We start from the raw sequence: 16,317 nt of genomic DNA, 5'->3' as shown, positions 1-16,317 counted from the left end.
TACTCCCCATCCCCACCTCCTCCTCTCCTCCTCTACTCCCCATCCCCACCTCCTCCTCTCCTCCTCTACTCCCCCCGCCCCGCCACCTCCCTCCTCCCCTCTACTCCCCCCGCCCCGCCACCTCCCTCCTCCCCTCTACTCCCCCCCCCCCCACGTCCCCCACCTCCTCCTCTCCTCCTCTACTCCCCACCTCCTCTACTCCCCATCCCCACCTCCTCCTCTCCTCCTCTACTCCCCATCCCCTCCTCTCCTCTCCTCTCCTCCCCACCCCCACCTCCTCTACTCCCCATCCCCACCTCCTCTACTCCCCATCCCCACCTCCTCCTCTCCTCTACTACCCATCCCCATCTCCTCCTCTCCTCTACTCCCCATCCCCACCTCCTCCTCTCCTCTACTACCCATCCCCATCTCCTCCTCTCCTCTACTCCCCATCCCCACCTCCTCCTCTCCTCTACTCCCCACCCCCACCTCCTCTCCTCCTCTACTCCCCACCCCCACCTCCTCTACTCCCCCCCCCCACGTCCCCCACCTCCTCCTCTCCTCCTCTACTCCCCACCTCCTCTACTCCCCACCTCCTCTACTCCCCTCCTCCTCTACTCCCCATCCCTACCTCCTCCTCTCCTCTACTCCCCACCCCCACCTCCTCTACTCCCCTCCTCCTCTACTCCCCATCCCTACCTCCTCCTCTCCTCTACTCCCCACCCCCACCTCCTCTACTCCCCTCCTCCTCTACTCCCCACCTCCTCCTCTCCTCTACTCCCCACCCCCACCTCCTCTACTCCCCACCCCCACCTCCTCCTCTCCTCCTCTACTCCCCACCTCCTCTACTCCCCTCCTCCTCTACTCCCCATCCCCACCTCCTCCTCTCCTCTACTCCCCACCCCCACCTCCTCTACTCCCCACCTCCTCCTCTCCTCCTCTACTCCCCACCCCCACCTCCTCTACTCCCCATCCCCACCTCCTCCTCTCCTCTACTCCCCACCCCCACCTCCTCTACTCCCCACCCCCACCTCCTCCTCTCCTCCTCTACTCCCCACCCCCACCTCCTCTCCTCCACACCTCCACCTCCTCCTCTCCTCTACTCCCCACCCCCACCTCCTCTACTCCCCACCCCCACCTCCTCCTCTCCTCCTCTACTCCCCACCCCCACCTCCTCTACTCCCCATCCCCACCTCCTCCTCTCCTCTACTCCCCACCCCCACCTCCTCTCCTCCACACCTCCACCTCCTCCTCTCCTCTACTCCCCACCCCCACCTCCTCTACTCCCCACCCCCACCTCCTCCTCCTCTCCTCTACTCCCCACCCCCACCTCCTCCTCTCCTCCTCTACTCCCCATCCCCACCTCCTCCTCTCCTCTACTCCCCACCCCCACCTCCTCTACTCCCCACCCCCACCTCCTCCTCCTCTCCTCTACTCCCCACCCCCACCTCCTCTACTCCCCATCCCCACCTCCTCCTCTCCTCTACTCCCCACCCCCACCTCCTCTCCTCCACACCTCCACCTCCTCCTCTCCTCTACTCCCCACCCCCACCTCCTCTACTCCCCATCCCCACCTCCTCCTCTCCTCTACTCCCCACCCCCACCTCCTCTACTCCCCATCCCCACCTCCTCCTCTCCTCTACTCCCCACCCCCACCTCCTCTCCTCCTCTACTCCCCACCTCCTCTACTCCCCACCCCCACCTCCTCTACTCCCCTCCTCCTCTACTCCCCATCCCCACCTCCTCCTCTCCTCTACTCCCCACCCCCACCTCCTCTACTCCCCACCCCCACCTCCTCCTCTCCTCCTCTCCTCCTCTACTCCCCACCTCCTCTACTCCCCTCCTCCTCTACTCCCCATCCCTACCTCCTCCTCTCCTCTACTCCCCACCCCCACCTCCTCTACTCCCCACCCCCACCTCCTCCTCTCCTCCTCTACTCCCCACCCCCACCTCCTCTCCTCCACACCTCCACCTCCTCCTCTCCTCTACTCCCCACCCCCACCTCCTCTACTCCCCATCCCCACCTCCTCCTCTCCTCTACTCCCCCCCCCACCTCCTCTCCTCCTCTACTCCCCACCCCCACCTCCTCTACTCCCCATCCCCACCTCCTCCTCTCCTCTACTCCCCACCCCCACCTCCTCTCCTCCTCTACTCCCCACCCCCACCTCCTCTACTCCCCATCCCCACCTCCTCCTCTCCTCTACTCCCCACCCCCACCTCCTCTCCTCCCCATCCCCACCTCCTCCTCTCCTCTACTCCCCACCCCCACCTCCTCTACTCCCCATCCCCACCTCCTCTCCTCCACACCTCCACCTCCTCCTCTCCTCTACTCCCCACCCCCACCTCCTCTACTCCCCACCCCCACCTCCTCCTCTCCTCCTCTACTCCCCACCCCCACCTCCTCTACTCCCCATCCCCACCTCCTCCTCTCCTCTACTCCCCATCCCCACCTCTCCTCCTCTACTCCCCACCCCCACCTCCTCTACTCCCCACCCCCACCTCCTCTACTCCCCACCCCCACCTCCTCCTCTCCTCCTCTACTCCCCACCCCCACCTCCTCTACTCCCCACCCCCACCTCCTCCTCTCCTCTACTCCCCACCCCCACCTCCTCTACTCCCCACCCCCACCTCCTCTCCTCCCCATCCCCGCCTCCTCCTCTCCTCTACTCCCCACCCCCACCTCCTCTACTCCCCATCCCCACCTCTCCTCTCCTCCCCACCCCCACCTCCTCTACTCCACACCCCCACCTCTCCTCTACTCCCCACCTCCTCCTCTCCTCTCCTCCCCATCCCCACCTCCTCCTCTCCTCTACTCCCCACCCCCACCTCCTCTCCTCCACACCTCCACCTCCTCCTCTCCTCTACTCCCCACCCCCACCTCCTCTACTCCCCATCCCCACCTCCTCCTCTCCTCCTCTACTCCCCACCTCCTCCTCTCCTCTACTCCCCATCCCCACCTCCTCCTCTCCTCTACTCCCCACCCCCACCTCCTCTACTCCCCATCCCCACCTCCTCCTCTCCTCTACTCCCCACCCCCACCTCCTCTCCTCCTCTACTCCCCACCTCCTCTACTCCCCACCTCCTCTACTCCCCACCCCCACCTCCTCCTCTCCTCTACTCCCCACCCCCACCTCCTCTCCTCCTCTACTCCCCACCCCCACCTCCTCTCCTCCCCATCCCCACCTCCTCCTCTCCTCTACTCCCCACCCCCACCTCCTCTACTCCCCATCCCCGCCTCCTCCTCTCCTCTACTCCCCACCCCCACCTCCTCTACTCCACACCCCCACCTCTCCTCTACTCCCCATCCCCGCCTCCTCCTCTCCTCTACTCCCCACCCCCACCTCCTCTACTCCCCACCCCCACCTCCTCTCCTCCCCATCCCCACCTCCTCCTCACCTCTACTCCCCACCCCCACCTCTCCTCCTCTACTCCCCACCCCCACCTCCTCTACTCCCCATCCCCGCCTCCTCCTCTCCTCTACTCCCCACCCCCACCTCCTCTCCTGCCCATCCCCACCTCCTCCTTTACTCCTCTACTCCCCCCCCCCACCCCCCCCATCTTTCACCTAAGGCTCTTTAGCTCTGTGTTTTCCTATTCCAGAAATGCTCTCAACATCACCATCCAGATACACACACACACACACACACACACACACACGCACACACACACACACACACACACGCACACACACACACACACACGTGTCACTTTTCAAGCCATAAACATACTGCTGCTGCTGCTGTAATGTGATGTTCTCCCAGGGATTCTAATGGAAAATAATCTATTCTGCATGGACATCTCCCCATCATGCACTGTTCTACCTCTCATCCCTCCTCTCTCTCTCTCCCTATCCCTCCCCTCTCCCCCCCCTCTCACTCCCTTTCTCTCTCTCTCTCTCCCTCTCTCTCTCTCTCTCCCTCCCTCTCTCTCTCCCTCTCTCTCTCTCACACACACTGAAGCCATGAGATATCTACAGGGAAGAGCTGTGTACAGAAGGTTAAGATGATGTTCCTATGTGTAGACATTGCGCTGACTGACAGCGTGTGTGTGTGTGTGTGTGTGTGTGTGTGTGTGTGTGTGTGTGTGTGTGTCCTCCAGGGCAGGTCCTATGTGTTTGACCGAGTGTTCCCCACCAACACCACCCAGGAGCAGGTCTACAACACCTGCGCCAAGCAGATCGTCAAAGGTTAGTCTGTACTACACACCCATCACTGCTACACACACACCCATCACTGCTACACACACACCCATCACTGCTACACACACACCCATCACTGCTACACACACACCCATCACTGCTACACACCCTTCACTGCTACACACACACCCATCACTGCTACACACACACCCATCACTGCTACACACCCATCACTACTACACACCCATCACTGCTACACACACACACACCCATCACTGCTACACACACACCCATCACTACTACACACCCATCACTGCTACACACACACACCCATCACTGCTACACACACACACCCATCACTGCTACACACACACCCATCACTACTACACACACACCCATCACTGCTACACACCCATCACTACTACACACCCATCACTGCTACACACACACCCATCACTGCTACACACACACACATCACTACTACACACCCATCACTGCTACACACACACACCCATCACTGCTACACACACACACCCATCACTGCTACACACACACCCATCACTACTACACACCCATCACTGCTACACACACACCCATCACTGCTACACACACACCCATCACTGCTACACACACACCCATCACTACTACACACCCATCACTGCTACACACACACCCATCACTGCTACACACACACCCATCACTACTACACACACACCCATCACTGCTACACACACACCCATCACTACTACACACACACCCATCACTGCTACACACACACACCCATCACTGCTACACACACACCCATCACTACTACACACCCTTCAATGCTACACACACACCCATCACTGCTACACACCCATCACTGCTACACACACACACCCATCACTGCTACACACACACCCATCACTACTACACACCCATCACTGCTACACACACACACCCATCACTGCTACACACACACCCATCACTGCTACACACACACCCATCACTACTACACACCCATCACTGCTACACACACACCCATCACTGCTACACACACACCCATCACTACTACACACCCATCACTGCTACACACACACACACCCATCACTGCTACACACACACCCATCACTGCTACACACCCATCACTGCTACACACACACCCATCACTGCTACACACACACCCATCACTGCTACACACACACCCATCACTGCCACACACACACCCATCACTGCTACACACCCATCACTGCTACACACACACCCATCACTGCTACACACACACCCATCACTGCTACACACCCTTCACTGCTACACACACACCCTTCACTGCTACACACACACCCATCACTGCTACACACCCTTCACTGCTACACACACACCCATCACTGCTACACACACACCCATCACTGCTACACACACACCCATCACTGCTACACACCCATCACTGCTACACACACACCCATCACTGCTACACACACACCCATCACTGCTACACACACACCCATCACTGCCACACACACACCCATCACTGCTACACACCCATCACTGCTACACACACACCCATCACTGCTACACACACACCCATCACTACTACACACACACCCATCACTGCTACACACACACCCATCACTGCTACACACACACCCATCACTACTACACACCCATCACTGCTACACACACACACCCATCACTGCTACACACACACCCATCACTACTACACACCCATCACTGCTACACACACACACCCATCACTGCTACACACACACCCATCACTGCTACACACCCATCACTGCTACACACACACCCATCACTGCTACACACACACCCATCACTGCTACACACACACCCTTCACTGCTACACACACACCCATCACTGCTACACACACACCCATCACTGCTACACACCCTTCACTGCTACACACACACCCTTCACTGCTACACACACACCCATCACTGCTACACACCCTTCACTGCTACACACACACCCATCACTGCTACACACCCATCACTACTACACACACACACACCCATCACTGCTACACACACACCCATCACTACTACACACCCATCACTGCTACACACACACCCATCACTGCTACACACACACCCATCACTGCTACACACCCTTCACTGCTACACACACACCCATCACTGCTACACACCCATCACTACTACACACCCATCACTGCTACACACACACCCATCACTGCTACACACCCTTCACTGCTACACACCCATCACTACTACACACCCATCACTGCTACACACCCTTCAATGCTACACACACACCCATCACTGCTACACACACACACCCATCACTGCTACACACCCTTCACTGCTACACACACACCCATCACTGCTTCACACACACCCATCACTGCTACACACACACCCATCACTGCTACACACACACCCATCACTGCTTCACACACACCCATCACTGCTACACACACACCCATCACTGCTACACACACACACACCCATCACTGCTACACACACACCCATCACTGATACTCTACACACCCATCACTTCTACACACACACCCATCACTGCTACACACACACCCATCACTACTACACACACACCCATCACTGCTACACACACACCCATCACTGCTTCACACACACCCATCACTGCTACACACACACCCATCACTGCTACACACCCTTCACTGCTACACACACACCCATCACTGCTACACACACACCCATCACTGCTACACACCCTTCACTGCTACACACACACCCATCACTGCTACACACACACCCATCACTGCTACACACACACCCATCACTGCTACACACACACCCATCACTGCTACTCTACACACCCATCACTTCTACACACACACCCATCACTGCTACACACACACCCATCACTACTACACACACACCCATCACTGCTACACACACACCCATCACTGCTACACACACACCCATCACTGCTACACACACACCCATCACTGCTACACACACACCCATCACTGCTACTCTACACACCCATCACTTCTACACACACACCCATCACTGCTACACACCCATCACTGCTACTCTACACACCCATTACCGCTTATCAGTACTGATACTTAACAATACTCTTATCGATCATCACTACCACTTTGGGACTCATACACGTCTGTTGGCCTTCATTTACATAGTGGACTGTCACTGTAATATAGTGATCCTGTGTGCTACTTGTCCAGCCATTGTTAATTATGGCTACTGTTGACACATTGGCAGCTCATCCATGATGTTTCTCTTTTCAACTGCATGCCAAGCAGGTATAGGGAGGGAAAGTGAAAACGTGCGCCCCTAGCGGATTTGTTCCTATCGGAGAGGAGTTTCAATGTAAGATTTCAATGTAGATTTTCTAATAATTACTGTACTACGAAGCTATTTCGGTGAAGTTATCAAAACAAAAACTTGTGAGTGTCTTTACAGTAATAACCTACTAACTGTGAGAATTTCAAACAGTATTTTGTCTTCTTTCAAATTTTGGAAATTGCTCCTTTCGTTTCATAAATGTACTACAAAGCCGGGCGCGCTTATGTACGTCACTCATGAGAAAAATGCTGTGCTTTGTGCCAGATTGCTCCCGTCGGTATGAGACGAATGGTTGCAAATTCTACTCATTTCCAAGAGATCCCAAAGAGCTGGAAAGATGGATACAAATAATAAGTTGAGTTGAATTGCATATGGACAGTGCTACGTTGTGAAATGTCATAACCAAAGCCTCCTATTAAAGTGAGCTGGTTAGGATGGTCTTAGCTGGTCAGACTGGTCTTGGCTGGTCTGATCCGCAGGTGCGCCTGGCTATTCTTACTGGTCCGTTAGCTGGTAGTCATAAAGCTCACAGAGGCGCACAAAATGACGTCATGCATGCCGTATGTAGTTCTTTACCACCTCGTTACAAAAAATATATACATAATTCAGATTGTGATTGAAAATTAACTATGATCGCCAGAATCAATAAAGTTTGTCTCCAAGTATATCATATTTAATGCATTCTAATAACTTCGATGTAGACCGAGATATTCTATATTTTTCTGAAAATGTGCTATGAGAAATCCCATTCATTAGCTCAGCATTAGGAACACTACCTCTAGGGGGCGATGAGATTACTTTCCCTCCCTATGAGGGTGTCTGATAATGTGCCTCTGGAAGGGGGGTGGTAGCTGGGGTTAAGGGCTGTGGTCATCTCCCTACTGTAACAGTAACTGTTAACAATAACAGTTACTAACATCAGAAGACATAGACTAAATTGTGGCTACATTACTCATGTAGCTAGCTACAGCAACCGAAAATATTTTCATTTCATCATCTCTCACTCCCAATCAGAAAATGTCCGCTAAGTACGATGCTAATGTCGCTGTGTTAAACTCCATTGACTTATACTAAAAACGTTAGCGATCTAAAAGTCCGTGACTGTTGGCATTCATTTTTGGGGAGGTCTTTCAGGAGGAGCAGGAGGTCCTGTTGGGGGGGGGGGGCAATGTTTGGGGAAACACTGTATAGACTTATTTAATAATGACTGTTACCTGAGTCTTTAGCCGGACTCATCTGCTACTGCAGCATTGCGATCAGGACTCTTGTGACTAAACCCAAGCATTTAGTCACGCCTAAACCCTGACTAAACTCTTAGTTGCTACTAGCCCTTTTCAGTCCTAAACTCGCTCATGCCAGACAACAGTCCTTTCACCCTCCATTTACTTCGCCGGGTTTTGAAGCCTCGGCGCTACCATTAACTTATTTAGACGCGTTCGGTCCGAGTGAATTTATTTTTCCGAGGTAGTCTTCTTCTGTGGTGGTGGCGGTCTCTTTGAAGTTTGTGGGGCTATTTTCCATTCGCCCTTGATGAATCCTAACACAAATCCATATCTATAACATATTCATTCTGATTTTGATTCTTCTTCTTATTATTATTATCATGTACTCTGTACACTGAAATCAGCCAGCAAGTCGATAGGAGGCAGAATACAGTCTAATCAAATGTCTAAGGTAGGCTACCATTGTATGAAACATCCATCCAGAACAGAAGTAGGCTAGCTGTTGAATGACAACAGTTGATTATTTAATCTTTATGCATAGACTACAAGTCCTTCCAGGATTGATCAAGGGTGAATGGAAAAAAGCACCACAAACTGAGCTATTAGCCCTGTGCTTGTACATCTTAGTTTTAACAGTATAATTGTGACTGAACATGTTTTGTTTGCTAATAGGTGGTATTCATTCTGTTTTGAGCTCAGCGGGTTAGCCGCGAACTTCATGCCGCAACGAGAGATCCCGTCTCTGGGTGGAAGACTGTTCAACTCGCCTGGGACCAGGTCCCCTGGAGCTATTTCGCCTGGCTGTCCATCGCGTTGTTGTGAACAGAATGAATACCACCTACTAGCAAACAAAACATGTTCAGTAACAATAATACTGTTAAAACTAAGATGCCTGGATAAAAAAATATGTTTTCCAACGGATATATTTGACGAAAGTAGATTAATAAGCAAGAAGCTTTTCATCGCTAACTCAGAGCGGGGAGAGCATGGATGTATAATAGAACTGGATACAGCCACTCCATTCACTGACCGCCATCACAAATGAAGCCCTATTGAACCGCGCCATCTTGGCAAATTTGTAGTCGTTTAACTATTTCCGGTGACTTTTGTACTTGCGCAGTTGTGTCTGGCCTACGCGCGTCCACGTTCACGAAATGTACAGTAGATGCACGTTCCCGGCTCTCCCCGCTTTGATTTAGCAATGGGCGAATGTGAAATAGCAGCCACGAACTCAACGGTTTATCCGAGATATGGTAGCAGCGGCCAAAGCTCCTGCTGGCGGGGAGTGAAGCTTTTCAACTTGCCTGTCACTGGCTCCCTGGAGGAATTCAGCCTGGCTGCAATAACGTTATCGCGAACGGAATGAATACTATCTACTAGCAAACAAAACATGTTCAGCTATAATTAACCTGTTAAAACTAAGGTGCCTGGATAAAAAAATAATGTCTCCAATGGATATATTTGACAAAAACAGGTTAATATGCAAGCCGGTTTTCATTTCATTGCATTTCACATAAACGTGAACTTGTTCGTGGACGCGCGTAGGACAGAAAAGCACAACTGCGCAAGTACAAAAGTCATCGGAAATAGTCAAATGACTACAAATTTAGCCAAGATGGCGCGGTTCAATAGGGCTTCACTTTAGATTTCGAATCCTGGGGGCTTGGGGGAGTGCCCAAGCCCCCAGGATCAGCTTGGCGCATTGAAGCCACCATGGGCTTTCAGGCCAAGCTCGGTATTGCAAGTCATGTGACAGCATGCGGCCCAAGACCCTTATTTCCCATGGTTTGTGGATTATGATAGATAGGGCTAGAAAAGGAAAACAATTTTTTCTGGGTATCATTCAGCATCAGAGACCAATCTAATCAATATAAACTTTTAATTCAATTGTTTTTTTTTGTTTTTGAAGCCACCAATACCTGTATCGAGCCCATTTGAAACATGTGCTGTGAACGAGCCTCGGGGACGCTGGGGCGCATTCATGAGTCCTGCGAACTTGGCGGAAAACACGTCACCATAGGAAGACCCGCCCTACTCTGCCTCTGATTGGATAGGAAGTCATATGTAATGACGTCGGCTAACATTTGTTTTGCTTTTAGCAATGAAGCTGCTATGATCATGCTAATCATAGATATGAACGTATGTCTATGATGCAAATGTTCATGATATGTGGTTACTTTAGGACATCGTTGGAAAAGATCTAGAAGGTAAGTGGGTCAATGTTGAATAACTTAGCTAACATTATCTAATGTTACATTTCTTTATATTAACGTCAACTATATTGATAGGCTAGGTAGCTATGCTAACGGTAGCTATGCTAACGGTAGCTATGCTAACGGTAGCTAATGCTTACGGCTTAGGGTTAACTTTAGTTAACGTTAGTTAATGCTAACGTTATGTTCGGAGGTTTCAGATGTAATTAAATTTTAACATAATGTTGAGCATGCTCAATGTGACATTGTTCATACATTGATTACAGTCTGTAATCTTGTCTGGCGTTATTTAGCTACAGTGTTGGGCTCGTTACTCAAAAAATGTAATATATTACTTATTACTCATTACCCTTTTTAAAAGTAATATCGTTACTTTACTTATTACTCCCAGCCAAAAGTAACTAGTTACTTATGTAATATATTACTTTCCATATTGACTACCTTTTGCAGCGTGCTCATCACGGTCCGGTTCTCTTTCCACCAACTTCATGTTGCTGTGTTGGCGTAGGAAATGTTTCAGGAGATTTGAGGTGGTGTTTCTGGCACAAGAAAGAGTCTTAGTAGAACTTACACACAGTTTACACTTGACAACATTCTTGTTGTCTTTCAGTTCCAGGAAATCGAAATAGTGTGCGTATTTCCAGCCATGGAATGTTAACGTCGTCATGTTCAAATAGCTCCGCTCGCTCGCTGCTTGCCTGGTTATAATGTGACGGGACGTGATATGAGCGGAACGTTCTTCAATCTGAAATCAAAACTTTATTTCACCCTTTGTAAAACGAAAATAAATAAACAGAGCAGGCCTATGACAAAAGTAATGCAGTAGCGAGCTTTCTGGGGGCAAGTAACTGTAATATTATTACTGAAATGTGATTAGTAACTCGCTACACCCCTCGTTACTGGAAAAAGTAATATTATTACTGTAGCGCGTTACTAGTAACGCGTTACTGCCCAACACTGTTTAGCTATAGTGGGCTGATGCTTGCTGCTGCTACTACAGCATTTGCCACATTATACATCAAATTAATCAAGCATGGTTATTGTTATTACCTGAAGGCATTATTACCATTGCAAGTAAGCATGCCATGTATATGCCATGCCTGAAAATCAAATTAATAGTGTAATTCTTCCCCATCATAGCTCATTGTACACAGATATATGATCATTCTCCTTGCCTTTGCTAATACTAATCTCTTTTATCAAACGTTGTGCTAGGAAAGAAATCTGAGTGTGATTCGGCGCTAGTGCTCATCCAGGCTGTTGTCATCTCCCGCCTGGACTCCTGCAACTCTCTACTTGCTGCCATCCTGCAGCGTTGGCCATCAGACTCCTGAAGAAAGCTGCTGCTGACCTGGTGTTCAACAGCCCCATGCTCTTCCACACAACTTCCCTACTCTGTTCTCAGCACTGGCTCCCTGCGCTGTTCCATCCAGTTTAGGACTGTGGTGCAAGCCTACAGGGCAAATGAACAGCTCCCTCCTACCTCCAGGCTGTGGTCAAGCTCTGCTGCCTTGAGGTGATTGGTTCCCCAGTTGCTCCAAGCCCCCCTACGGCAGATTGGCGTGGCCATGGCTTTTTTCTGTTCTGGCCTCACAGTGGTGAAATGAACTGTCCACTGTCTTAGAGGATTTTATGCAGACTAACGAGTGTAGGCAGGGAAACACAAAGGTGTCTATAAGGAAAGGAGCTGACTGCCTTAGCAAGTGGGTTGGTGAATCAGAACACATAATCAGCTCTGCCTTCTCTTTGACCAGGTTAGCCAATGGGGCAACTGTGGCAGTTGGGGGAGGGGAGGACTTCCTATCCAATCAGTAGGGCGGGCTTTTCCTATGGTGACGTGTTTTCCGCCAAGTTCGCAGGACTCATGAATGCGCCCCAGCGTCCCCGAGGCTCGTTCACAGCACATGTTTCAAATGGCTCGATACAGGTATTGGTGGCTTCAAAAACAAAAAAACCCAATTGAATTAAAAGTTTATATTGATTAGATTGGTCTCTGATGCTGAATGATACCCAGAAAAATTTAGTTTTCCTTTTCTAGCCCTATCTATCATAATCCACAAACCATGGGAAATAAGGGTCTTGGGCCGCATGCCGTCACGTGACTTGCAATACCGAGCTTTGGCCACTACGTCAAATGGCTTCATGTGCCGGTGAGCAACTTTCATTGAAATGAATAGGCAGCCATTTTCAATGCCGTCTCCAGTTTATATTATATCTCCATGGGAGAGCCATGAACGCAATCTGTTCGTGAACTACAAGAACGCGTCATTGGATGATACCTTTGACTGCGCATGTCAAAGGTATCAGTGACGCGTTTTTTTCAAAGATGGCGTGGTTCAATAGGGCTTCACTCTTTTGAGCAGTCAGTGAATGGAGTGACCCTATCCAGTTCTATTAATACATCCATGAGGCAGTACCCCATATGGCTGCCAGGTGAATAAGGAAAATACATCCATGTATAATCCCAACTGTGGAATGGCTGTGATAATTCGCCTTATTCACCTCAGCTGCCATATTGGTCAGTCTGACGCAGATGCGGAAGTGCCCGTTGCATCGGTATTGGGATTGATCAAGGGCGAGTGTGAAATAGCAGCCACAAACTCAGCGGGTTATCCGAGATGCGGTAGCAGCGGCCAAAGCTCCTGCTGGCGGGGAGTGAAGCTTTTCAACTCGCTTGTCACTGGCTCCCTGGAGGAATTTAGCCTGGCTGCAATAACGTTATCGCGAACGGAATGAATACCATCTACTAGCAAACAAAACATGTTCAGCTATAATTGAGCTGTTAAAACTAAGATGCCTGGATAAAAAAATAATGTCTCCAATGGATATATTTGACAAAAACAGGTTAATATGCAAGCCGGTTTTCATTGCTAAATCAAAGCGGGGAGAGCCGAGAACGTGCGTCTACATTTGGTGAACTTGTTTGGACGCGCGTAGGCCAGAAAAGCACAACTGTGCAAGTACAAAAGTCACCGGAAATAGTCAAATGACTATAAATTTGCCAAGATGGCGCGGTTCAATAGGGCTTCATTTGTGATAGCGGTCAGTGAATGGAGTGGCTGTATCCAGTTCTATTAATACATCCATGGGCTGAATACACTATCGGGGTTACAAACTCATCATTACCAGCCTCTGATTGTTTTTCACTGCCGTTGTTTTTGCGTTTGGAAATACATCGGAGTGAATGCAGCTGACGGCTAACTATGGCTCATTCACCTCCATCCGTGTATTTCCAAACACGAAAACAACGGCAGTGAAAAACAATCAGAGTCTGGTAATGATGAGTTTGTAACCCCGATAGTGTATTCAGCCTGTTATTTTGACTATTTCGGTTCTTGAAATGGTGTTTTTACAGCGAACTTTTAACATTGAAGTCAACGGGCCCTTCCGCATCCGCACCCCAGACTGACCTAAAATACCTGTTGTTGTCATTGCACCTGACCTACAGTACTGTTTTCCAGGAAGTAAGAAAGTATATACTTTGATATAAGATTACAACAAAAGTAGAATTTTGTAATTTTTTGGGCATACATCGTTGGATAGGTGAACACTATGACCAATTATGTTAACCAAAATGGGACATAATGCTTTTTTCATTTCAGTGCGACTTTAAATTATCCTAGCCAGCTAGTTCCCAAGCTTGTTTGATAATGTTATATGATTCAGACATAACAGGCTGCCTGGTACAGTCCACTGACCAGTTGCTGTTTAGCTATGAGAGGCAGGATCCCAGCCGACCGTTGCATCCCCCCAACCCGCAACGGAGGGTTGTCAACTGGGCTGGGACTCCCCTCGCTAACCAGCAACTGAGACCATTTAGCTAAAGGTGGTTAGCTAGCTCGATCGTGAGATTACTCAAACTGAATAAATATGACACCAATAAGCACACCGGTGCCAATAGTTAGCTTAATCTTGATATAACTAAGACATCTGTTAAAAAAAATAATTTTTCCACCGACAGATTTAGCTACAATGTTTCAGCCCACCTCCGTCCTAATAGCAGAGTTGAAGATGCTACTTCCTCGCACTAGTCATCACTTACACCACCTCCCAGGGTGGTGTACATATTTAGTTGTAGGAACTAGTCGTGAGTTTAAATTTAGTAGTGACTAAATCTCGAGTTAGTCAACACTTAGGCTATGACTAGGCCTAGTCACCACTTAGTAACGACTGGTGCAACTAGCTCCTGGTGTTACCCCGTTTGGACACAACTAACTTTTTACATAAGTTGCATTTAGCACCGTCAGAAAATTTCTGGCAAATTAACGATATGTCTTCACCACTGTGGTAAATCTGGAATGTGATTGGACCTACAAAATATTTCAATCCTGTTCAGACAGGACCTCCGATGAGCGTCGTTTTCAGTGTTTTGGCCAATCACAAATAAGCAAGAAAATGGCATTACATTGATTTAATATAAAAGAACCCGCCCTAAGGGAGGCTGTCCTCCCTTCCATAAGAGATGTATGGGTCCTCCAGATGCACTTTTTGTAAATGTCACAATTTCAACAATTTATGAACAAAACTGAATAATATGATATATTAATTATATATATATATATATATATATATATATATATATATATATATATATATATATATATATATATATGGACGAGCCTCCTCTGGTACACACCCATCACTGCTACACACACATCACTGCTACACACACACACACCCATCACTACTACACACCCATCACTGCTACACACCCTTCACTGGTACACACCCATCACTGCTACACACACACACACATCACTTCTACACACACACCCATCACTTCTACACACACACCCATCACTGCTACACACCCATCACTGCTACACACACACACACCCATTACTTCTACACACACACCCATCACTGCTACACACCCATCACTGCTACACACACACACACCCATCACTTCCACACACACACCCATCACTTCTACACACACACCCATCACTTCTACACACACACCCATCACTGCTACACACACACACACCCATCACTGCTACACACACACCCATCACTGCTACACACACACCCATCACTGCTACACACACACCCATCACTGCTACACACACACCCATCACTGCTACATACACACCCTTCACTGGTACACACCCATCACTTCTACACACACACACACATCACTTCTACACACACACCCATCACTGCTACACACACACACACCCATCACTTCTACACACACACCCATCACTGCTACACACCCTTCACTGGTACACACCCATCACTGCTACACACACACCCATCACTGCTACACACCCTTCACTGGTACACACACCATCACTGCTACACACACACACACACCCATCACTTCTACACACACACCCACCACTGCTACACGACGCACAAGCCCTGCAGCAGGAAGTCGACGTGCTCAGACACATTTCCAATTTCCTCTTAGTGCAAATGAGTCGGTCTGCGCTGAGGAAGAAGAGCACGCTGTGAG

At 49.8% G+C, this 16,317-nt stretch overlaps 1 protein-coding gene across 1 annotated transcript in view; it reads left to right on the top strand.

The window, feature by feature from the left end:
- kif5ab (kinesin family member 5A, b) overlaps positions 1 to 16,317 on the top strand; it is a gene marked incomplete at both ends in the record, with an annotated part of 161,267 nt that overhangs the window by 48,339 nt on the left and 96,611 nt on the right. The window contains one exon of the mRNA XM_084462694.1: positions 4,078 to 4,165. Within this exon, the coding sequence (XP_084318820.1) occupies positions 4,078 to 4,165 (88 nt within the window). The remainder of the gene's footprint in view (positions 1 to 4,077; positions 4,166 to 16,317) is intronic.

Source organism: Borostomias antarcticus, assembly GCF_949987555.1.
Source record: "Borostomias antarcticus genome assembly, contig: scaffold_69, whole genome shotgun sequence".
Lineage (NCBI taxonomy): Eukaryota > Metazoa > Chordata > Actinopteri > Stomiiformes > Stomiidae > Borostomias > Borostomias antarcticus.
This window is presented reverse-complemented; position numbering and strand designations above follow the sequence as displayed.